This window comes from Temnothorax nylanderi, unplaced genomic scaffold, assembly GCF_030848795.1.
Source record: "Temnothorax nylanderi isolate EJ_2023f unplaced genomic scaffold, tnyl_v1.0 TNYL_tig0494_pilon, whole genome shotgun sequence".
NCBI classification, from domain to species: Eukaryota; Metazoa; Arthropoda; class Insecta; order Hymenoptera; family Formicidae; genus Temnothorax; species Temnothorax nylanderi.
In genome coordinates, this window is record NW_027249556.1 from 88,311 (window position 1) to 113,120 (window position 24,810).

The 24,810-nt window shown below is 33.4% G+C and overlaps 2 protein-coding genes across 4 annotated transcripts in view; one reads left to right on the forward strand and one right to left on the reverse strand.

Annotated features, from left to right (window-relative positions):
* Nucleotides 1-17,017, forward strand: part of Spred (Sprouty-related protein with EVH-1 domain) — a 31,931-nt gene extending 14,914 nt beyond the window's left edge. For both annotated transcript variants that reach the window (XM_071722524.1, XM_071722525.1), the window contains exon 6: nt 1-17,017. In XM_071722524.1, coding sequence (XP_071578625.1) covers nt 1-157 — 157 coding nt within the window. In that variant the 3' untranslated portion in view covers nt 158-17,017.
* The window catches only part of LOC139783377 (uncharacterized), a 20,932-nt gene continuing 6,454 nt past the window's right edge, over nt 10,333-24,810 (reverse strand). Inside the window, exons 1-3 of one of the 2 annotated variants that reach the window (XM_071722527.1) lie at nt 12,371-12,495; nt 12,215-12,299; nt 10,333-11,327 (exon numbers count right to left, since the gene is read on the reverse strand). In XM_071722527.1, coding sequence (XP_071578628.1) covers nt 10,958-11,327; nt 12,215-12,299; nt 12,371-12,407 — 492 coding nt within the window. In that variant the 5' untranslated portion in view covers nt 12,408-12,495 and the 3' untranslated portion in view covers nt 10,333-10,957. Of the gene's footprint in view, nt 11,328-12,214; nt 12,300-12,370; nt 12,496-24,810 lie in introns of those variants that run through there. The other variant, XR_011721240.1, reaches the window with a different exon arrangement.

Consider the following 24,810-nt stretch of genomic DNA (forward strand, 5'->3'; position numbering starts at 1 on the left):
TTGTAGTACAGAAGAAGGATGCGGACGGAGATGGCTAGGTTTGGCCTTGTTGTCAATCATCGTCCCTTGCTTGTGGATATATCCTCCTCTTAAAGCTGTCCATTGGGTCGGAATGTCCTGTGGAATGTGCGGCGGGCGTCACCATCCTGCAGAATAGCTGGAAGAGCCCTTTGATATCTCTGCTCCATATTCGATTGGTTCAAGCAATTTTTCCACATCATACAACGCAGTCGCCAATGTATATGAATGTCATGATTTGAGTATGGGTCGTTGTCAGAGGTATCAAAGGGGTAGACAGTTTCCAGTGCACGCACTTATCCATCAGAGTCATCTCTAAGAAAGAAAAAAAAATTGGTCAAAGAGAAAAGACCCAATTTAGACAGGATGTTTTACACACACACACACACACACACACACACACACACACACACACACGCACACATAAAATCTCGATATATTCTATACATTTTGTATATTTTATTAGAGCAAAGTGCATTATTTTATTTCACGTGTACATTGGACAATTTTGAATGAAATCAACTAGTATTTTACACACACACAGTTTGAATATTCGATCTGTGAAAATCAACTCAGCAAATGAACTCAGACCAACTATTTGTGATATGTGGTGCACATTGTGAGAGTGTTAGCTTCTGTGAGTCTCATCAAAAGAAATTTTTCTATTCTCAGTTTGAATGATGTTTGCTTCATGATATCTAATGATACCTAATGGAGAAATAAATAAGGTAACTGAAAGTGAGTCTCGATGGGATTATCAGTGTGGAGGGTGTAAAGATGTATCGTGAACTGTTCACTGTTATCAGATTATTTTAAATTGCCGAATCAATAAGCCACTCTTTTCTAATTTATCTTCATATTTCTGCATATTGACATAAACGCGTGTTTACTTTATCGATTATATCTAAGTTTCTTTAAATTAACAATATGAACAAAAATTGACAAACTTGATAGTATGTTGGAAGGCAAATGTACAATTTATCTTTTATTTTTCTTCTTCAACAGTCATCTTTCGCTATTTCGCCATCTCTAAAATCTAACGCACATTATACTTGACATTGATTATGAAAATACTTAATCTATTAATATTTTATTTAGAAAACTGTTTTCTCGTTTTAGAATTATACTTCTTTGAAAACATCCTTATATAAATTAATAAAGAAAAAAATAAAAGGAAAGATTGCGATTAAATATTAATATAGTCAGCAATTTAAATGTTTCATTTTGAATAATAAATTTTAACGACATTATTGTCACACATCAGTAATATTATGCTTGACTTACTGTGTTATAATGAAAAATGTAAAATATATACATAAATGTGTGTGCGTGTATGCTGTGTGGATGAGTGGAAAGGTGTGCGTATGCGTGTATGTCTATGTGGGTGAGTGGTAAAGTGTGCGTGTGTGTGTGTGTGTGTGTGTGTGTGTGTGTGTGTGTGTGCGTGTGTGTGCGTGCGCGTGCGCGTGTGCGTGTGCGTGTGCGTGTGCGTGTGTGTGTGTGTGTGTGTGTGTGTGTGTGTGTGTGTGTGTGTGTGTGTGTGTGTGTGTGTGTGTGTGTGTGTGTGAAAGCGTGAGTGTGGATGAGAAACGTAGTATTTTGAAAACTGGAGAAGTTTTATATATTTGAGATAATTTCATGCAATTATTTAAAAATTACTTAAAATACCTTTTAATTAAGTCGCGACACAACCTTCGATCGCATGCTTATTACCAAAGTTACTGTGACAACATTATAACAATATATCATTTACCAAGAGACGTTGACTTCGAAAATTTTATTGGAAAGTTCGAAAAATATGCAATTATATGATGTGATCGTGCAAATTATACTCGAAACAGTTGTGAATTATATAAATGTTATATTTATTTTTCAACTGTATATTACATCGATACATTGCGTGAGTATAATTTTCCAGAGCCATTATGCTAACTTTCGCAATATTTTTTAAATCTTTTTAATTACATTAAAAGATTAACGTACTTTTAGATGTGTACAAAAAGCAACATTCTACAAATAGGTTAGTTAATTTATGTTAAGGATAATTTTATTTATAGCAGAGTTAATTAGTGCTTTTTTTAAAAGAATTTTTGTAAATAAATTTGTTGCAATTTTGCAGCAAATATTTCTTAACATTATTGCTTTAAAGAAAAATATTACAATGTTTAATGCTAAATTGTTAAAGACTGAGAATTAGCAGCTATATGGATAAATGACAAAATGCATGTAGATGCGTTTCAATCTATACATTTCTCATAGTTGTACTTGTGCTCTGTACAAGCAATGAAAAACAGGAATATAACAGGAATCTAAACATATTGCCAAGTTAAAGGTTCAATAGCTTTTTAGTATACGTATACATATATTTGTTATTAGCATATTTTTCAATTTTTATTAATCTTCAATTAATCTTCCGACTTTTAAAATAATGTATTTATCTTTAGTTTGTTGATTTGTTATCATTTATTACTATGTTATCATGTCTGTTAAAAGAGAAAACTCCACTGAAAATATTTTGTCAAAGAAGTTACGAAAATTTTTATTTTCTAAGTTTTACAGAAATGAGTATCCTAACATCTACTCTGTAACAAGTTTTTAATTTTTTACATGTTCTAGATATACTTTAAATATTAATTTTTCGAAATTCTGGTTAATAATGCAGTTAGAGTTTTTACTTAAAGGTCTACGTATAAATACATCAATCTGATAAAAGATAAAATAAAGCGTATAGAATTTCAAAAAAAAAATTTAAAAGACTTTAAAAATTAAAAATTTATTTTAAAAAGTAAAATTAGTTGCAGCAATGGAATAAAAGATGTAAGCAATATAGATGCCCTTGTGTGTGGAATGTGTGTCACAAAACATGCGTAATATACAAATTATCATACTTATTTTTCATTAAAATGTTTTTACACCAACATGTTTTCTCTAACATAACTATCAATTCTTTGTTACCTTAAAGATAATTTTGGGTGATAAAATCTATCACACATTTAGCATCTTATTTGAATTAGAGCTCGGAAAAAGAAACGGATACGCGGGTACTCGGGTACCCGCCCGTTCGCCCGTTACCCGTTGTATATGGACCAGTTCCGCGGGTACCCGGATAATTCGAGTACCTATACGATGCGGGTACCCGCTACCCGTGTCAATACGGGGAATACGCCGGGTACCCGTATCGACGCGGGTATAACAGCGTATGCTACAGATATCTGTATATTACACGGAGACGCGTATATGCAGATGAGTAATAAAACATAAATTCTTACACGCTTCAAAAATGTATAAGATATATGAAAGAATGCTTTTATTAATCCTCCGTTTTTTCGGTATCTTCTTAGTGCATACGTGGGTCTGTCATGTCCAACGCTGTTTTCCCTACCTTAAAGTATTTTAAAAAATCTGAAAAAATTCACAAAACATCTGTCTACATTGTAATTGACGATTTTATAGTCTTTTGATAAACATCGTTTATTTAATATTTTATTTTTAATAAACTTTGAATAATATTAGCAAAATTATTACTTACAAAAAAAGATTATATCTAGTGCATACGTGGGTCTGAGACGTCCGTGCGAGATTTGACTTGCTCGGTATTCGGCGATATAATGATCTTTTGGACGCCGAGCCAAAATAATATCTCGTAACTGTAAAATTGGCAAGCCTGTCTGTCTGGCTCCACTTCTAAAAAAGTAGGTGGGAAAAGGAACTCAAGAGGGACCCAGAGCTGTTATACGAAAGATTATTATATCGCCGAATACCGAGCAAATCAAATCTCGCACGGATGTTTCAGACCCACTTTTGCACTAGACGTTATCTTTTTTGTAAGTAATAATTTTGCTAATATTATTCAAAGTTCATTAAAAATAAAATATTAAATAAACGATGTTTATCAAAAGACTATAAAATCGTCAACTACAATATATATAGACAGATGTTTTGTGAATTTTTTCAGATTTTTTTAAATACTTTAAGGTAGGGAAATCAGCGTTGGACATGATCGACAGACCCACGTATGCACTAAGAAGGTACCAAAAAAATGGAGGGTTAATAAAAGCATTCTTTCATATATTTTATACATTTAATTTTGAAGCGTGTGAGAATTTATGTTTTATTACTCTGCATATGCGCTTCTCCATGTAGGGTAAACTTGGGTAAGATGGCCAACCCATGTTCATTCGATGTTTCATGGCGAGCTAGATTGAAAGAACATAGGTTGGCCATCTTTCCTCTATGGTCATCTTACCCGAGTCACAGTATAATAGATACCAAAGAAGATACCAATATGTTCACTTAGGTCAAAACCCGTGAAATGGTTTTCATACTCAACAATATGGCGGTTAATATATAGAGCCGATTTCACAGTCTCCGATTAATGTGATCCTCCGATTAAACTCACTCTGCATCTCTTTCTAACTGTCCCCCTAGAAAGAGACGAAGAGTGAGTTTAATCGGAGGTTCAAGTTAATCAGAGACTGTAAAATCGGCCTATAATATAATAAAATTGAGAAGGAGAAAGATCGTATGTCTGTACTTCTCCGCGAGCGATGGAGAAGGACAGACATACGATTTCACACTCAACATCATGGCGGACTATTTCACTTCAGGGCTGCGTTCGGGGAGCTCGCTATTAGCGCTATTTGCTTATTCTATCCTTGTTCTACACTTGATGAGCGATAAAGATAGAATGATGCAATAGCGCTAGTAGCGCGCTCCCCGAACGCAGCCCAGATCAAAGGTGCCGACACGGAGTGGACCTAACATATCTACTTATACTGTGCCCGAGTTTAGCCTAATATAATATACAGATATGTGTAGCATACGCTGTTATACCCGTGTCGATACGGGTACCCGTATTCGCGCGGGTATAAACGGGTACCCGTATTGACACGGGTAGCGAGTACCCGAATTATCCGGGTACCCCCGGAACCGGTCTAGATCCGTATACAACGGGCAGGGAGTATCCCTGACAACGGGTAACGGGCGAACGGGCGGATACCCGGGTACCCGGATATTCCGAGCTCTAATTTGAATATATTAATAAAAATTGAATATCAAAAATAGAATTCACTTCTTTACACATTTGCAAAACAAGTTTCTTCTTGGTAATCTAATACGATTGTTTATAATTCATACTTTTGTGGAATATTTTGTATATCTGCGATTGCTTAATCTAAATATTTTATTTGTTATATTTATCCAATGCGATTTTTAATTAATATTTCGAGTTTTAAGTTGACATGTTTATTTTTATAGCTTATTATTTAATTTTTTATCTGTATTTCACTATTTTTGTACATTATTTATCTTACTGTAAATTTATCTTACTATTAGTGTTATTATCTCATTTGAACGTGTTATTATTCATTTACCTAATGTTTTTCACGTTTTGCTTAAATTGTCTATTCTTCATCATTTTCTTCATTATTATCTGTAATTCAGTTTAAAAAATTTTTGAAATTAAATACTACATTTCTCAAAATAACAATAATTAAAAAAGGACTAACATTTAAAATTGATTGTAAATATTTTATATTTTTATCTGTTTCCGAAATGTAACACTTGAACATTATTTTACAATAAAATTTAATTTTTTAATATTTTATACAAGTAAAAATTAAGAAAATTAAATTCTGCAATCAGGAAATAAAGGTTCAGTGGAGTTTTTCTTCAATTTAATGTACTTTGAGTTAAAAAGAATGGACAATAAGTTGTTTTATTGACTGATTACATAATTACTATATTGCATAAATCACAGAATTTTAAAAATTTAACATACTTTTTGTGTGAAGAAGGTACAAGTTTATTTTGATTGATAATAATATTTCATCTTTTACTTTGTACAATGTTTGTCTATAATTTATTACGTTTATATGAAACGAGATTAAAAAATACCTAAAACGGAATCTTGAAATAATTCTACGTTAGTTAAAAGAATATTGTAATTGATCATAGTAATAGTTAACATACTACAGACACTTTTAAAAAATTTTCTTAAAAATTTTTTTTATTTTTTCTTACATTCAGTCCTAAGCTCAAAATGCTTTATTATTTTACAAACACGTATAGTTAATGCGGCAAATTTTTGAATTTTGTGATTTTTTTGCAATCTTAAGAAGCAACCAAAGATTTGAAATAAATGTTTCTGTTATGTATAAATGAATTAGAAATAACTTTACAAATCATACTTTACCTATTAATTTAAATTATTGCACATAAATGATTTAAAACACAGTTTAGAATTCAATTGGAATACGTATTATATGTATAATATACAATAATTACAAAGGAGGATGTTAAAAAAGTCTGATTTTTGACCCCTCTGCGGAACTTTAGTTGACCGTAAAAAATTGTTGTTTGGGACCCACATGAACAAGAAAAAACAGTCTTACATCCCAGAAATGCGGGGAACATTGATTTTACATCGAATTTTCTTGTGAAAACCAAATATTCGGATACTATGCTAAAATTTTTCATGAATCGGATGCATTGCGAAGGTTTTTTAATTATAATTGGTATTAAAAGGTTTTTGAAATCTCTGATCACGAATCTATTATCTAAATGAGAAAATGTAGAAATGGCGAATAAAAAATGGCGTTCTTGACATGTATTATAGTTTTGTAGGATTACATCATTCAAATATTTTATCAAAATGAGTCTGAGCGGGCTTTTTCAGACATGCTGATTACGAATCCATTAATTAAATGAAAAAAATCTAACATGGCGGATTCAAGATGGCCGATCCAAAATGTTTGTATTGCTGGAATAAAATCAGGTAATTCATTGATCAATTATTTTTCTTCTATAAAATTAGAGTTCCTATAATAAGAGTTAAGCCAATGTGGTGACGATTTTTTATTGGTCCCACCATGTGTTTCAGCCAAGTTAGTGGGAGTGAGACAAAGCTATCATGGTCGCCATATGCTTCAGCCAAGAAGTTAGTGGGAGTGAGACAATGCTAATACGGTGTCCTAACTCTTATTATAGGAACTCTATATAAAATAAGTGAATTACCTGATTTTATTCCAGCAATACATTTGGATCGGCCATCTTAAATCCACCATGTTAGATTTTTTCATTTAATTAATGGATTTGTAATCAGCATGTCTGAAAAAGCCCGCTTAGACTCATCTTGATAAAATATTTGAATGATGTAATCTTACGTACAAAACTACATGTCAAAAACACCATTTTTGATTCGCCATTTCTATAAAAATCTAACATGGCGGATTCAAGATGGTCGATCCAAAATGTTTGTATTGCCGGAATAAAATCAGGAAATTCACTTATTTTATAGAAGAAAAATAAGTGAATTACCTGATTTTATTTCGGCAATACAAACATTTTGGATCGACCATCTTGAATCCGCCATGTTAGATTCTTTCATTTAATTAATGGATTCGTAATCAGCATATGTCTGAAAAAGCCCGCTCAGACTCATTCTGATAAAATATTTGAATAATGTAATTCTACAAAACTACATGTCAAGAACGCCATTTTTGATCCGCCATTTCTACATTTTCCCATTTAGATAATAGATTCGTGATCAGAGATTTCAAAAACCTTTTGATACCAATTATAATTAAAAAAACCTTCGCAATGCATCCAATTCATGAAAATTCGAATATTTGGTTTTCACAAGAAAATTCGATGTAAAATCAATGTTCCCCGCATTTCTGGGATGTAAGACTGTTTTTTCTTGTTCATGTGGGTCCCAAACAATAATTTTTTACGATCAACTAAAGTTCCGCAGGGGGGCCAAAAATCGGACTTTTTTAACATCCTCCTTTAATGTACACTGTGCATCTTAAATAACATCTTAAAATGATTCCAATGTATTATATACATATAAAAGAACTGAAAAAGGAAAATTTTAAAATTGTAGAATTGGTTTTTTTATTTCGAAATTGATGTGTTCACTTTTATCAATTTTGGATGTATTTAATGTAGTTTATTAATTGTTATTTACAAGATTGAGGTAACAGCTTTTGTCGCTAAACACTACAAAATTTTTCCTTTTATCTGGATTATAAATATTTCTCTTATTTTTTTATGCATATCGTAAATTATTTTAAAATAAATGGAGAGCACATGTTAAGGTTAAGAAAAATTTTTTTTTATATTTTTTAAGATTTCCCTTTTTTACATAAATTCATATTTTACATAAGTTCTAGTCATTCTACATATAAAAATGTTAAAATAAGATCACTAAACTATAATTTAAGAGACATTCTACTTCTTATTCCAACATTTTTTGACGATATTTTAAGACAAAATATAAAATAATGCAGTATTTACTTTTCTTTAATGTTTTTATACATTGAATGATTAGAACCAATTTACTATTATTTTTTTTAATATTTAAAATCACATGTAGTATCTATTTATTACTTTGTATTTTAATAATTATTCATTTTGTATTATATTTATTTTACTTTACAAAAATATAAAAAATCTTTTTGCAAATGTAATATTTTATTATATAGTAAGTTTTAAACATAATATTGTATAATTAGATATTATGTGAGAAAAATATCGGGCACTTCATAAAAATTAACATTTTATGTACATCTTTTAAAAGCGAACTTAATTTTTTAAACAATTAGTCAAGTTCGCATAATATAAACAATTTCATAAAGGAAAGGCTAGCGAACAAAGCTCGTTCTTCATGCTTATAAATATATATTACAAATCAATTACAATAAAAACGTTTCGGCCCTAAATGTGGTCTTCATCAGTGTGAAAAACAAAATTTACGAAATAACCTTGGTTATTTAATACAGAGTTTAAATAATTAACCGAATTTATAGAAAGTCTAGCATCGATATATCTTAATTTACAGTGTCTTGCAACATAACTATTAACTCGCTTACGTTCCTTTATTCATATGATGTACCAGAATCGGTCCTAATAATATCTCGCAACGGTCGGTAAACCTCGCTTACTATCCTTTGTTCGCATTGTGATGTAATTCGATTACATTTATCTCTAAAAAGTGTCCATAAATCGGTCAAGGAGTGGAAAGTCATAATTCTGCTCAGGATGTCCTTATGTAACATAATAAAATAAATAAGTCGTTAGTAATAATAAAATTAATATTAACCCTTAAATGCCACCCGGGGTCCAGCGGACCCCAGACCCTTTAGAATGATATATTTTCAAATGTTCCCGCCAAATATGGAGCTCATATTTATTTATTTATTATTTATTATTTTTTTGATTTTGGAGCCAACATTTTAACTGTTGGCGATCTTAATTTTTTATACTATGTTGAAATTGAAATTTTAACAATATAAGCATTTTATTCTCTTTTCTAAGCCTTGAACAACATTGAAAATAATTTTCATAACTAAATATAAAAAAATCAATAAGTAAGGAGACATTTTTCCTGCTGGGGTCTTTTAGACCCCATGTGTCATTTACGAGATTCTTGAGAGGTGTGGCATTTAAGGGTTAAATTCTTTGTAATATCAGACAATACCTTGATTTTTATAGAGATGTATATCGGCGAAGAAATGCGTGTGTTAGTGTGGATTGTTTAAAGATAAATGTGAAATTCGGAGATTGTATTGAGAAACATGTGGTAGGGATAGAGTATAGGAGGGGTTAGGAGCAAGAGTGGGGATTAGGAAGGAGGGAGTAAATATTAAGTATTGGGAGATATGCTTCTGACAAGAGATCTGTGTCGCTCTGTTTGTTAAGACCAATGTTCTGTTTTTTGATATGCACCATCTCAGAAATGAGTCGTTTATAAAATATGTAGGTTCATTATCCAAAATTTTAACTCCCTCCCAATTCAATCTATGGTCTGTTTTTAGGCGATGTTCAGATATAACCGATGGAGATCCGCTTTTTTTTATTAAGTCAGATTTATGTTCTGGGCAGAATTACCGTTTTTGTAATTGATTTGTAATATATATTTATAAGCATGAAGAACGAGTTCGCTAGCCCTTCCTTTATGAAATTGTTTAATTTTTCAATATTTTATTAGAAAAGCTTTCTATTTAATAAGATGTTTTAAACGATAAGATAAAATTTTTCAATATTTTATTAGAAAATCTTTCTATTTAATAAGATGTTTCAAATGATGAGATAAAAACTTAGAATAATTTTTATTAAATACTAGCTGGTTACCCGGGCTTCGCCCGGGAGTCGTTTTTCTTCAAACGACTTCATTTGTATTTCAATATCTTTAATCGAAAAAAATTCCTTTATCAGGCAATTGCAAAGAATCCTTTATATTCATTTTTATTCAAATTTTATTATATTTATTTATTATTAATAAAATTATAATATTTAAAATTGCACAATACATTTTCAATCAATCAATCAATTCTTTATTCTCTCCCCTTCCGGGGTTGGAAGGCGTTTTTTTTTCAGGAAAACGTTCCCAAAAACCTTTACACTTATACATTCAATCATTAAACACATATCATATAACACATTTTACATGGCGTTTTACAGGGACGTACCCAACTCTTTACATATATGTATACCCTTAACCCAACTTATTCCAAACTTGGCCTTTGGGCGACCTTACAATACTACTATTACCCTCCCTACCCCTTCTAGTGCCTTCCCTCCGACCCCTCCTCCTGGTCCGCTTCGTCCTCGTCCGTGCCCATCAGCAGTTTTTCCTCCATCCTCTCCGCGATCTCGTCCTCCGCCGACCTCCTTGTCCTCCCACTTTTCTCCTCTTTCTTTTCCTTTCTCTTTTCCCTCTCCTTTCCTTCTTTGGTCCTTTCCTCCACCGACTTATCTTCATCTATCTTCACCTTCATTCTGCTTCCCTCTTTCCTCCTTACTTTCATTACTTTCCGCCTATCTTTCTCACTTCCCATCTTTACCAGAATTGTTATCCATTCTTCTCTCTGCAGCCCTATCTGGTTCACCTCCTTTACCTCCGCCCTCACTTTAAGTCCTTCTGTGAAAAGTTGATTCACCTTATTCCAATTCGAATCACTTCCTCCCATCTCTTCTTCTCGACCCTAATTATTACATTCTTCCTTCTTTTTTCATCATCGTTCTCTTCATCATCTTCGTACCACCATTTTCTCTTACATACCTTATCCTTTTCCTCCTCACTCTCGTCCCTCTTCCTTTTACCTGAGCTTTGCTCCAATCTGTATACCTTCCTTTTCAACCTCTCTACTTTCTCTTTCAGTTCTTTTATCTCCTCCTTAAAGTCCTTCATCATTTTCACTACTCGCCCTTCCGCTACCATCTCTATCGCCTCCTTGTCGATTATTATCGTTCCTTTGCATTCCATCTTTCGTTCCATCTTTCTTTTTCCTCTCCTCCTGCGGTATCTGAAAACAAAAATCATTTATTTATTCTCTCTGATTGCACAATACATTTTTTATTCAATATAATTATATTAAATAATTGTAAATTATTATAAAATAAAAATTATTAATAATAGACATTTAACTTTACAATTTTCTTTACATTTTGTCTTTTTTACAATTTATTCATCTTATTCTTCTTATTATTCTCGTCATGATTTTCATCCTTTCTACTTTAATTTGTTATTAGCCTCTACAACTACATTACAATTTTCTTCTTTATCATCCTTTTTACTATTTTTATGAACCTCCACGACATCACAGTTACGCCCTTCATTTTCCTCTTGCATTCTTTCAAATTCTAATACTGCATTTATTAATAATTCATCGAGTCCATCTTCTAGCACTGAAATTTTGTAATTATAATACTACCCAGATAGCCAAGCGTGATATAGCATATTGAGCAAACTAATGCATTGCATGTGTTTTCACATATTTGCTATAAATTTGCTGACATCGAAGTAGAACACGTTACAAATACAGCTACATGACTGCTTATATATGCAATCAGTTGACGCAATTTCAAGAGCAAACGGTTCGCAATATTGGTACGTTATGTTGTCAGCAACATGTCAGCAACATGACAGCAATGAATGATTCATCGTTCCATCTTGAGCATCATGATGCAAACGTGACGGCAACAACACATATATAATGATTTCCATCCGTTATTGTGTATATGTCGTCAAGCTATGAAGTTTTTTAATTGTATATCGTTGCTAACGAAGTGTTGACAATATGAAATTGTCACAAATCCTTCACAAATTGATGCTGTCACGTTGCAATCAATTTGCTGTTAATAGAAATATTATTCATATGAGTTCAACCCGACAAGCATAATGCTGTCTCACCTTGTCCCGAGTTTGTCAAAATTAGTTGCATTAACGACAAGCTGCTTGTGGGCAACATGGCAGCAAACTCTCTGCATTTGGCTATCTGGGTAACCATAAGTTAAATCAAAAAATTTATTTATAAATCTATAATAATTAAGTAATGTTTTTAATTACTATTTCTAACTTCTTCCATTTCATCCATTTTGTCCATTTCGTTCTTGTATATATTTATAACGTTCTACTCCTGTTGACTGATTTTCAAATTGACATATAATCGCTCACGACAGCCACGAATTGAAGTGACTGTTGACATATAATATATGAAACCAGCAACTTATCCTACATAAAAAAATAAATTGTTATCGAAAAATAATACACATCGTGGCAATTAAACCCATCCTCGAAAAATTAATTAAATTTTTGAACCGGTTAAAAAAAAATTATTATCGAAAAATAATACACATCGTGACAATTAAACCCATCCTCAAAAAATTAATAAAATTTTTGAACCGGTTTTAACTAAATCGGTAAATTAATGTAAAAGCATTCTCCGGAAAATTCTACCCCTGTTTTATATATAATTCTTTAAGATTCGGTCAATTATTTCCCGAAAAATTTAGAAAAATCGGTTTCCAGAAAATCGGTAACGAAAAACTATACACATGATGGCACTCCCCGGAAAATTCTACCCCTATTTCATATATACCACTTTAAAATTTGGTCCACTAACGAATAAGTAGTTAAACAAACATACATACACACCAATCCACAAAAATGCTATAAATTAAAAAATATCTCTTTTTTATCGACTAAAGTTCAATTCCGTCGTCTACAATTCTTTGAGATTCACTCAATTATTTCCTAAAAAATTGGAAAAATTTCGTAACCGATTTCCAAAAAGATCGGTAACGAAAAATTATACACTTTATGGCACTCCCCGGGAAATTCTACCTCTGTTTTATATACAATTCTTTAAAATTCGGTCAATTATTTCCCGAAAAATTGGAAAAATTTCGGATACCGGTTCCCAAAAAGATCGGTAACGAAAAACTATAAAGTTTATAACACTCCCCGGGAAATTCTACCCCTGTTTTAAATATAATTCTTTAAGATTCGATTAATTATTTCCTGAAAAATTCGAAAAATTTCTAATACCGGTTTCCAAAAAGATCGGTAACGAAAAATTATACACTTTATGGCACTTCCCAGGAAATTCTACCCCTGTTTTATATACAATTCTTTAAGATTCGGTCAATTATTTCCCGAAAAATTGGAACAATTTCGGATACCGGTTCCCAAAAAGATCGGTAACGAAAAACTATACACTCTATAGCACTCCCCGAAAAATTCTACCACTATTTTATATACTTTTGGTAAAAATTCGGTCGAATAGTTTAAGAGTGTATAAAGAACATACATACATACATACATACATACATACATACATTCTATTATATATATATAGATTTGAAAATAGCAATATTAAGTTTTATTTGCGCACCACGTACTGCCTGACTCGCATTCGCGGCAATTATTCTATAGCAAAATATTATATTTTTTAAATCAAATTCTAATTTTTTGTTTTAATATATCGTAATATATTATCTCAAATTTGTATTAGTGTTTGTTTACTTTCTACATTATACTTAAACCAAACTGAAAACGTTGAACTTATCTTTATCTGCGAACATCGTTCCACAATTTCTTTTTTTTTTCATCTTTTGAAATGTATATTTTCTCACAAATTTAATCCTTCCTATTTGCTTTGTTCGCATATGTTTTTGTTTTTAAGTAATACATTTATTATATCAGTATTTTTTGTACATTTAATGAATTGTTTATTCATTCCTTCTTTACGTTATGGAACAGTTCTGATAATTATAGGGATAATTATGAGGTTCTCTATCGTGTATTGTTCTGTATTTTTCTTATGAATTTTTATTCCTCGGATGCGAATGCTTAGGCTTAGATACATCTTTTTAGGATCTTAAAATCAACACTTTCGTTATATATATTCGTATCTTTTTATAATATACCTATACATATATTTACTATTATATCTCTTCCATACTTAATAATTTCGGGATTTTAGATAAAAAAATTTTCTTTATAATAAATTATGAATTATGGCGTTCATATAAAAACTATTCTATCTCTTACACGGCATCTTGAAAAATAACGTCTTTTATTTTCTTCTGTTAAATTTAATCTTCTACATTTTTTACCTAACAGAAATATGAAATGATACATACGTTTACATAGAAAACTATTTGATTAGAAGATTTTCTAGAATTAGTAGATTCTAAAGTAGTAATAATATACAAGAAGTGTCCGAATATTTTTACAAAATTTATATTTTTATAACACGATGATATTATTCTATTTAAAATTTCTTATTATTCAGAAAATTATACAATTACAAGAGAAATTGTTTATGTTTCTGTGAAATAGAAAAAAATTACATAAGGTAATAAACGAATGTTAACCCTCCGAGACCACACCTCTTTTTTTAATACGCCCCGGCCACACTGGGGGGTCGATACCCAGACGAATTCAGTCTTATAATTCTAATTAAATGTGCACGTAAAAATTCATGAAACATCTTAAGGGTGTTGTTCAAAAATATGTATGGTGCGGAACCCGAAATGTGCTCGATGAACAAAAATGTCGTAATTTTTGGTCGCGATAAGAAATATACACCGAGGCTACACCTGGGTAGTCACCACCCATAAATAATTTTAAAATGTTTACCAAACATAACTGACATGGCTTAAAGCCTTTCTACTGTACGGATCTTCGAGAGAGGGACTCAAACTAGGGATCCTAGGTGGAGGGACACTGATTATAAAGCCTATATTAAAAATATCGGGCCTGAATTTCTGTCTGAGTGGCCGCCACCCAGTGTGGCCTCGAAGGGTTAATAGTCTGTTTTAGACAAAAATCGATAAACATAGAAATATTGCGGATATTAAAACGAATATTAAAAGGAGTATAAAACGTGTATAAAAGAAATCATATAGTTTACTATATATACCATTATCATAACTAATTGTTACCATCATAAATTGCAGTCGTAGCAAAAACAGATTTTTAATCTGAAGGTGACTTGTACGTTTGTATTTATGATTTCTACTATGTGCGACTGTTGAGAAAAGATATATATTATATATCCAATAAAAAATTTTTAAAGCGAGATCTAAGAATTTTCACTTTGAAAAAGTTATTTATTAGCAATATTTTTTACTATTATACCATTAAGAAGAGTAAGGTATCTTGTTTAGTTATATATCGAGTTATTAATTTCTAACAGATTACGTAGCTGTTTGTATATCGGTTTCTTATATTTTCTTAAAATTGCCGAATCCTAGAAAGATTTTAGATTTTACGCAACACTAGTAATATCAACTCGTGTATCTATTTATATATAAAAGGAAATAAAATGGTTAGTATTTATCTCTGTTAGTATTTATCTTTTATTCTTATTAATTAATACATTCTAAAATGTAGAAAAAATAACATAAGAGAAAATATATTCTTTAATTAATATTGAAATTTGCGTGCTTAAAGTAATAAATTTTGGAATTATATTTTTTCGTAATAAGTATAACATTCAATTGTATAATACTGTTTGAAGTAAATTAGCAGTTTTGTGTATACTTCCAAGTTTAATTTAGTGTAGTATTTTGTTTTGTTTGTAAGAGGATAAAAATATTTTGCTATTAGGAGAAACACAAGATATCGATTAAAATCTAAGCAACAGTTTGTAGAACCAAAACGTTTGTTAATACCTCTTCAATTCCAATTAAGGGATATAAAGTTTATGATTTCGTAATGTCTGATATTTAATACACATCTGTTTAATGTATACCAATATATATTTATTTTATAAATTTTTAAACAAAACTATATGTTTATCATATAGAAGTACATATTATCTTTCTTATCTTAAGATATATTAAAAGCATAATCGTTCTTTTTTAAATTTTATAACTTTTTACTTGTGTATACAGTCATTATAAGTTATGATTAAATGTATCTTATACTTTATTATTTTTATTGCTATACACACGTTATTTAATATTATTGAAATCCTGTGTATATCAATGCAAATGATAAACATTATTTGCGATTTCATAAGATACTTTCATACATGGAAATCTATTCTCGTAATATTTACTTTTACTTTTTACTAACGCATGCATTAATATAAAAGAAATTTATTTGTGCAATGGATTAACGAATATTTGTTTTATGTAAATATATACATAGTGTTGTTAAGATGCTTTGACAAAAACAGGATAACGTCAGATTCATCGTAGTACATCCGCAAAGGAGGATGTTCGATTTTTCAATTTTTGCGAAACGAGATCAAACCTATTCTAATAAATAACATATAAATAAAAACAAGTTCAACGATATATATTATATAACATTTGTATTTTGTGAACCTCAAACATGTTCAAAATCGAGTTTAAAACCTTAAAAGTCGAATTTTCGAAAAATTCCAAAATTATATTTTTTATTTACCTAAGCCCGTTTTATCTGAGCTCATAGCCAGTGTTTCAGGATCATTTTCACTAAGAATGTATATTGCTTATATCAAAATAGGGCGATAAAGCTGAAATTTACAGCGATTGTGCACTTGTATATCCCAAAAACCTGTGTTAAATTTACGATGGATTGTCTGACCCGTTTCTGAGATATTCGCTTTAAAAGTTACAAAAATTGTGTATATATAGATATACTCTCCATGTAAACATCATATTATGTATTTCTGCTCCTGTACAGTAAAAATGAATGAAATTTTTTGATTCAATTCTATGACATCGAGAATTGCAATTACGGTTTTTTAATTTTTTAAATTATATATATATTTTTCAATTTTTTAATGATTTATTTAAACAATATCAAGTACAAAAATGAAACAAAGTTGCGATTTTTACGCTTTTTCTGTCCCAATGATAACATGTTTAAGAATCATTTCTGAGACTAACTTTACACTGTTTAATCAAGAAAACAAAATATATAGCACACGCGACAACCTCCTTAATTTCTAGCAGCGGAACAACATCTTGAAAGAACTGAGAGAGATGAGCTGCCGGATGTTTGATTTCGCTAATATGCTGGCCGTATAAGATGAATTTCACTAGCCATTCTAATAATATTATACAGACTTACTTAATACGCTCTGTAATACTTGCACTAAAAATAATACTTGTCGATTGATGACAATCGATGAAACACAAGGAATAGAACAATATTCTCGAAAGAACTACTCAGATAGTCAAATATTTGGTTACAAGGAGATTAAGAAATAATACGTTTCTGTCAGAATGCAAAAACATTGACTAAGGACCGGATTTGAATTTCGATGACCTCTATTACAGTCATAGAAGAGAAGGAAAGGCAAGGCAAACATTCCCTCTCACTCTTTTTCCTCCCATGTTTACATCGCCAAGAGTGGCAGAAAAAGCGTCTAATTGATGCCTTTTATGCATGTGTGACCTTATTCTGACTCTTAGGATTTTTCGAAAATTAAACTTTCAAACTCGATTTTGAACATGTTTGACGTTCACAAAATACAAATATTAGAATAAGTTCGCAAAAATTGCAATCTTCCTTTGTCCAAATCTTACTATTAGTAACATTCAGTATATAGAGTGATTCACACAAAATGTTATAAATTATTTCGGATATTAAAGATTCCTTCTTTGATATTTTAAGATTTATTGGCGCTATAGAGAGAAAAGAGTAAATTATTAGTATTTGTTGAAAGAGAAGGGTATTTATTTTCATTACGTCATGTTATGTAGAGATTTACAACATGTAAATATTTTTACATATGTTTAAATTATAAGAAACATCTTTTTACAATATCTTTTGATTTGATGAAAATCTTCTCCACTAGTATATATTTTTTAAATTGGGGCGGGGGGGATAAAATTATTTATTAAACATTTAATGCAATTTGAATGCATTAAATGTTTAATAAATTTAGCAAAAGATCCAGTATCTCTTTATGAACAACTTTATTCCAAATATTCGATAATATTGCAATTTTTTTCATTTCCGAGCTCCTTCTCTCTGATATAAATTTCTGTTTTTATTTTTCTTAGTTATAAAACCATAGCTATCAAAATATTTGATATAATTGCTTTATATGATAGATTGCTTTATATAATCTTACAGAAACAAGATGCAATATTAGTTTAATGATCCAAGTAATCATAGAGATCAGCCGGTGCCTCTTCCTCCTCTCTTCCCCTATATCCAATTTTCAAATTTTATATTTAGCAATTTGTAATATTTGTATAATGCATACAATAATTATCAGCGGAAAGTATAAAAATAAAAATTAATTATATTATTTACGATAATACCAGATATTTGAAAGATGATGTTAATAAATAGATATATATTTCTAAGCATATTGAACATTTAATATCATGATTTCCAATATGTGATATGCTGATCTTACTACATTTTATTTTTGTTGTCAAAGTACAATGAATAATATTTTTATTATATTTCTACAAATATGCAGAATATACAAAATGAATCGCAAGAGACACGACGTTGAACTATCTGAATCTAAATATGTTCTGAATCTGATAAGATGAATATGTTTCTCTACTAAAAAAAAAGATCGATATATATATATATATATATATATATATATATATATATATATATTGTAATAGTAGCTTAAGGCTGATGGCAGAGAACGAGACGTAAGTGTCGTAGTCGTGGACGTAGGGTAAGGCTGATGGCAGAGAACGAGACGTAAGTGTCGTAGTCGTGGACGTAGGGTAAGGCAGAGAAAAACGTAGTCGTAAGGCCTATTGCCTACCATAGCCTTACGACTACGTTTTTCTCTGCTTTAGTTCACGTCTACGTCTACGACAAGCGCTCACGTCTCCTTCTCTGCCATCAGCCTAAGGCGTGATACTAACTTGAGGATACAGGGCCCAATAGATGGTTGGCACTGTTGGCAGTCATGGTTACGGCAGCGAGCGCGAACAGACGTGTATCGAAACCGAATAAAGAGCGTTTCTAAATTACTGCCGTGCATGTTGCTCGAGATCCTAACCCCATCAGCCTATTACAATTCAGAAGTGGGATCGAAACACCTTCAGTATCGACGGTGGAGGATAGTGTGGGCTGTGTAAAGAGACAGGCTAGTTAAGAGAATTGCCGGGACACAAAGGAAGGTTCGCGAGAAACGTTGTGCAGAGACGGCTGCAATGGAGGGACCGTTCCCTGGTGAAGTGCGGAGTAAACGACAGAAGCACCTAGTAAGTGAGGCTGTGTACGGCTCGGGAACATAAGTGTTTCGGGAAGTACGGAAGCATCGACGGCGCTGAAGAAGTAGCAATAACGTGGACGGGCATTAATGGCGGTTGTTGAGGACGGCCGATAGTTGCTGAAGAAGAACGTGAGCGGCACTATCGTCGCATAGAGATCGCGCGCGGAAGTCACGTGGGACAGTAAAGAAGCTATACGATTAGTACCCGAAGAGATACGGAAAAGGGACGTCGGTAAGCATGGTCGTTGGTAAGCGTAGAGGTTGGGCATGCCAAAAGGTTACGCGCGCCAACGAAGAAGCTACGGCCGGTTATCTGAAGGTATAGTAGCAAAGTCCCGTAAAAGAACAAAAACGCGAGTAACCACGATGGACGGCGATTTTACGGTAACGGAGTTAAAAGATAAACTGCGAAGCATAAACTTGGCCACCAGCGGAAATAAAGCCGAGTTCATTTTAAGATTAAATCGAGCAGATTCCTCATGGAGAGGGGACGATGATACAAATATCGGCGACATAGAAGTCGAAGGAGAGGAGGAAGAAGGTGCTGCGGCCGCGGAAGAAAATGTGACCGAGGAGCAGAGACGGCCGAGGTTCGTACGTGAGAAGTCAAATATGTACCAAAAAGAGCTCGATCTTTCTAGGCGCGAGAACGAATTAATGCGGAGGGAGCTGGAACTGATGCGAAGAGATACGTCCAAGGGTGACACGTTACAGAATACGGGAAGTAAGAAGACGGATGTCAACAGTGTGTTCATGGAAGACAAAGAATTCCGTAGAAACCTACCGTACCAGATGTGCGACGAAGCGGGACAGTGCAAAGTAGACTGTAAGATAGAGACATCACTTGACACCGGTAGCCCCGTGAGTTTTGTAAAAGATGTTTACCAGAGGATAATAAGTATAAGGGATTAAATGAGAGCGTGTTACAAGCTAAGTCGAGTAGCGGTTAGGTTATCATTAAATAATAACGAATCGAGAATTTGTTCATTTTTGATAGTACCCGAGATCTCGATGAAGTCCGCAGCCGTAATTGGGAGAGATATATTGCGTCAATTTTACGAGAAGGTTCCGTCGCCGACTGAGATAGATGAAGATAAAGTCATTCGCGAAATATTAAGTATCGATATAGGTAATTCTGAGGAAAGATTAGAAGATCAGTTAGAGAACAACCCGGACGTAACTGTAGAGACGCAGGAAAAAATGAAGAAGTTGTACGCCGAACATTATTTAGACCCGGTGCGACCGGAAGTACCCGAGATAAAAGCCGAACTTAAACTAAAACTCAAACAAGATAAACCCTTTCAGTTTAAGCCTCGACGACTTTCACATACGGAAAAGATTAGTCTTCGTAAGTTATTAGACATTCTGCTCGAAAAGAAAATAATATTATACGTCTTAGTGAATCCGAATACGCTCACCGATTATATTAACGCGAAAAAAAAACGGAGAAATAAGGCTGTGCATAGATTTTCGCGATTTAAATACGCTATATAATCTCATTTCAAGATTTACATGTCAAAAATTAAGATATTCTCTAAATAAGAATGTTCTTTTCTTCTGTGATAGCTGTACTGGAATATGCTTACAGTAATGCTTAGAATAATTAAATTATTGGTTTAATAATCCAGATATTGGGTCTAATAATAATACAATTGAATAAACTACTTATGTTTTTGTGGCACCCCGTGATAGCACTTTAATTGAAGCAAAAGCTTTTTTTCTCAGTGTAGGTTGCACTCAACGTCCATTTCTTTCTCTGTCTGGACACAGTGGACACTGAGCAACCTATCCCTTTTTTCTTCGTGTCCGGCCTCTAAACATTGTAGTGAGCATTCCAATATAGTACAGAGTTCACTAGTTGTCCGATTGGGCTTCTCGATCAATGAGCGTAGGTGCACTTTTTGGTATGCGCTGCCATAATATGCATTAAATGCGCATATAATGCGGGACAAATATGCGCTTTAAATGTGCATTTACTACCCGCATTTAATGCAAAGTTTAATGTACATTCAAAGCGCATTATACGCGCATTGGCGCTCCTTGGGGTACTAAGAGTACTTATTCATGCCGAGAAAATTGTAGTACATATATATATGGATGACATCCTTATTGCATCAGAAACACTGGAAGAACATTTTGCGATATTGAAAGAAGTATTTAGAATATTCGTAGCAAATCGGCTTCAGTTAAGGATAGATAAATATAAGTTTCTGCAAACGGAGATAGAGTTTATAGGATACACGATTTCGGAGAAGGACATAAGTCCAACAAAAGAGGGAATAATAGCGGTTCAGAAAATTTCGGTACCGAAAAATACGAAAGAAGTACGTAGTTTCGTAGCGTTATGCTCTTATTTCCGTAAATTTATTCGGTCGTTTGTAATATTGGCTAAGCCCTTATACGACTTGTTAAAAAAGGACGTCTTATTTTACTTTGGAAAAGATGAATTATGTACATTTGAAACTTTAAAGAAGAAACTAATAGAAGCACCGGTATTAGCAATATACAACCCCTATAAAGAGACGGAGTTGCATTGTGACGCTAGTACCATTAGATTTCGGGGCAGTGTTGATGCAACGAGGGAGTGATAAGCAGTTCCATCCGATATTCTTTTTCTCAAAGAGGACGATTGATGCCGAAACAAGATACCACAGTTTCGAACTCGAGATGTTAGCGATTGTGTATGCTTTGCGAAGGTTCAGGGTATATTTAAGTGGTATAAAATTCAAAATAGTGACCGATTGTCAAAATAGTAAACGCTCTAACACTGGTATTAAAGAAGAAAGAGATAAATCCGCGTATAGCAAGATGGACATTAGAGCTACTAGAATATGATTACGTAACAGAAGATCGCCCAAATAGGAAAATGTGTCATGTAGACGCTTTAAGTAGGTTACCTACAGATGTCTTAATAGTAGAGGAGAACTCGTTTGAACTAAATCTGGCTCTTAGTCAGGGTCGGGATTATAAGCTTCGCGAGTAACGGGAGCAGCTTCAAAAAGCTGAGGATGCACATTTTGAGATGAGAAATAGTTTACCGGAAACACGGTACAGAATTATTATTTTACGTTCTCCAGACGATGGAGTCGCATGTTATTAATAAGTATCACGATCAAATGGGCCACCTAGGGATTGAAAAAACATTAGAGACAATGCTATTGGTTCTTGCATGAAACAGAAAATAAAAAACTATATCGCGGATTGTTTAAAATGCATAGCATTCTCGCCGCCAACGGGTAGGAAAGAAGGATACCTACATCTTATCCCTAAGAGCCAGGTGCCGTTCGAGACGTACCACGTAGACCATTACGGACCGGTAGATAAGGATAGATTAGCTAAACGATATATTTTAGTTGTCATCGATGCATTCTCTAAGTTCACGAGATTGTATCCAACGAAAACAACTGCGACGAAAAAGGTTATTGATAACCTAACATTACATTTTAACACGTACAGGAGTTCGGTTCGAGCCGCCATACGCGACGGACGTGTTTCCTGCGCTTGTCCCTGCTTAGTATCCTGAGCTCTTCCTTCTCTGTTATAGTGCACATAGTATTTATTGTCTTGAGGATTCGTTGTCGATTTTTTACATCGCATCGGGGGTGTCTCCGTAATTATTAATATTTAGTGCTCCCTTCTCGGAGGGGGAGCTTTGATTCGATCTCTAAAACGTGCTGTTATGACGGATCCCGTCGATCCGCAATCTGCGCTTGGTAACCCACGAGCTTCTGACGATGAGACACTAAGAAAGGCTCACAAGAAGATGAAAATTAGTGTCTTGGAACAAGCTTTCGACTCAGCCGTCAAGAAGTTTATGGAAAAGGAACACCCGGCTGAGACTGAGTGGTGTACTGTGAGAGGTCGAAAGAATTTCTCCTCCAAGAAACAGAGGGACGAGGAAATCAACAGAAGACGCAATATTCCTTCCCACCCCGGCGATACCTTTTCGGATGACGCTATGGAAGTAGATTTAAGTAATTTAGAAAATAGTAGTGACGCAGGCCCGCAACTTTTTAATAAATCAAGCGGCCCTGGCTAGTAATAATAGTAAAAATGACGACGGTGTAAATTTAACGCATCAAGATAGTAATAATGACGACATGGTTTCTGATTCTCGTTCACGTGATACGCCCGTGACCAACGTGTCCTCAGATACACGACATGACAAGGAAGTCTACATGATATGTGGCACAGAACTGAAAAAATGTACACAACAGCACGCTCATCCCACGGTGACAAGGTATGATAATAGCTTCTGAGGTAAAGTGAGAATTACGTTAAGGCTCCCCCCTGACCAAACTTCTTCTAGAAAAGGTAGGAATCTTATAAAAATTTGGATGGTCTTGACTGATTGCCGTATTAGCCCTACGTCGGTGGTTATGCTGAACCATTTTTCTGCCGAGGCTGAATTTAAAGATTACATCGATGCAAATTTCGCACTGGAGACGATTGAAAAAGCTCCCCGACCCTAAGAAATTAAAAGCTTTCATGGAACAGCGGTCTATGATAAGTAGAGGCGTTATATCCGACTGGCTCTCGTCGATAGAGGACCTGTGATCGGTAATTCAGGACAAAACGGGTATCGTCGGCCTCGAACGCATATACCGACGCAAATGGGACAGCGTGGAGAGAAAGTCGGTCTTATCAGAGACGGATAACATTATCGTCACGTTTAAGGGAGTCGGCGTTTGTGATTTGAAAATCTTTTCTAATAACGTTGGTCTTAAGGTTAGGTCATTTGTCCCCCAAGCCAGACAGTGTTTTAATTGTTATAAATTTGGCCATACTAAAATCTCGTGTAAGAGCGATACTTGTTGCATCGTGTGCGGCGATAAAGCGCATATGGTACGTGTGATAGACCGGTCAAATGCCGTAATTGTGGTGGTCAACACAAATCCACATTTAAAAACTGTCCTATATTTGAAAAAAATAAGAACATTAACATTGTGATGGCTTATAAAAATGTCTCTTTCTATAGTGCTAGGCGTATTGTGGAGGGCGATGACAGGCCCGCTGTTTCTCCTCACGATGTGCTCTCGAATTCGGAAGCCTGGCCGAGTCTGCCCCCCGCCAGGAGCGTATCCTTCTCTGAGGCTGTGAAACACAGTAGTCCCTCCGAGGGAGATCGAGCGTCTGGTGCCGTCCCAGCGACTCGCTCGGGAGAGGTGACGTTTCCTCGTCACCAGTTCACTGACTCTAATAGATCAAAGAGACCTCGTGGTCTCTTGGTCTCGTGGTGTCCCTGATAGGTCTTCTCAGGAGTATTATAAACAGTTCGACCTGCGCGCTGGTGATATTGGGAAGGAGA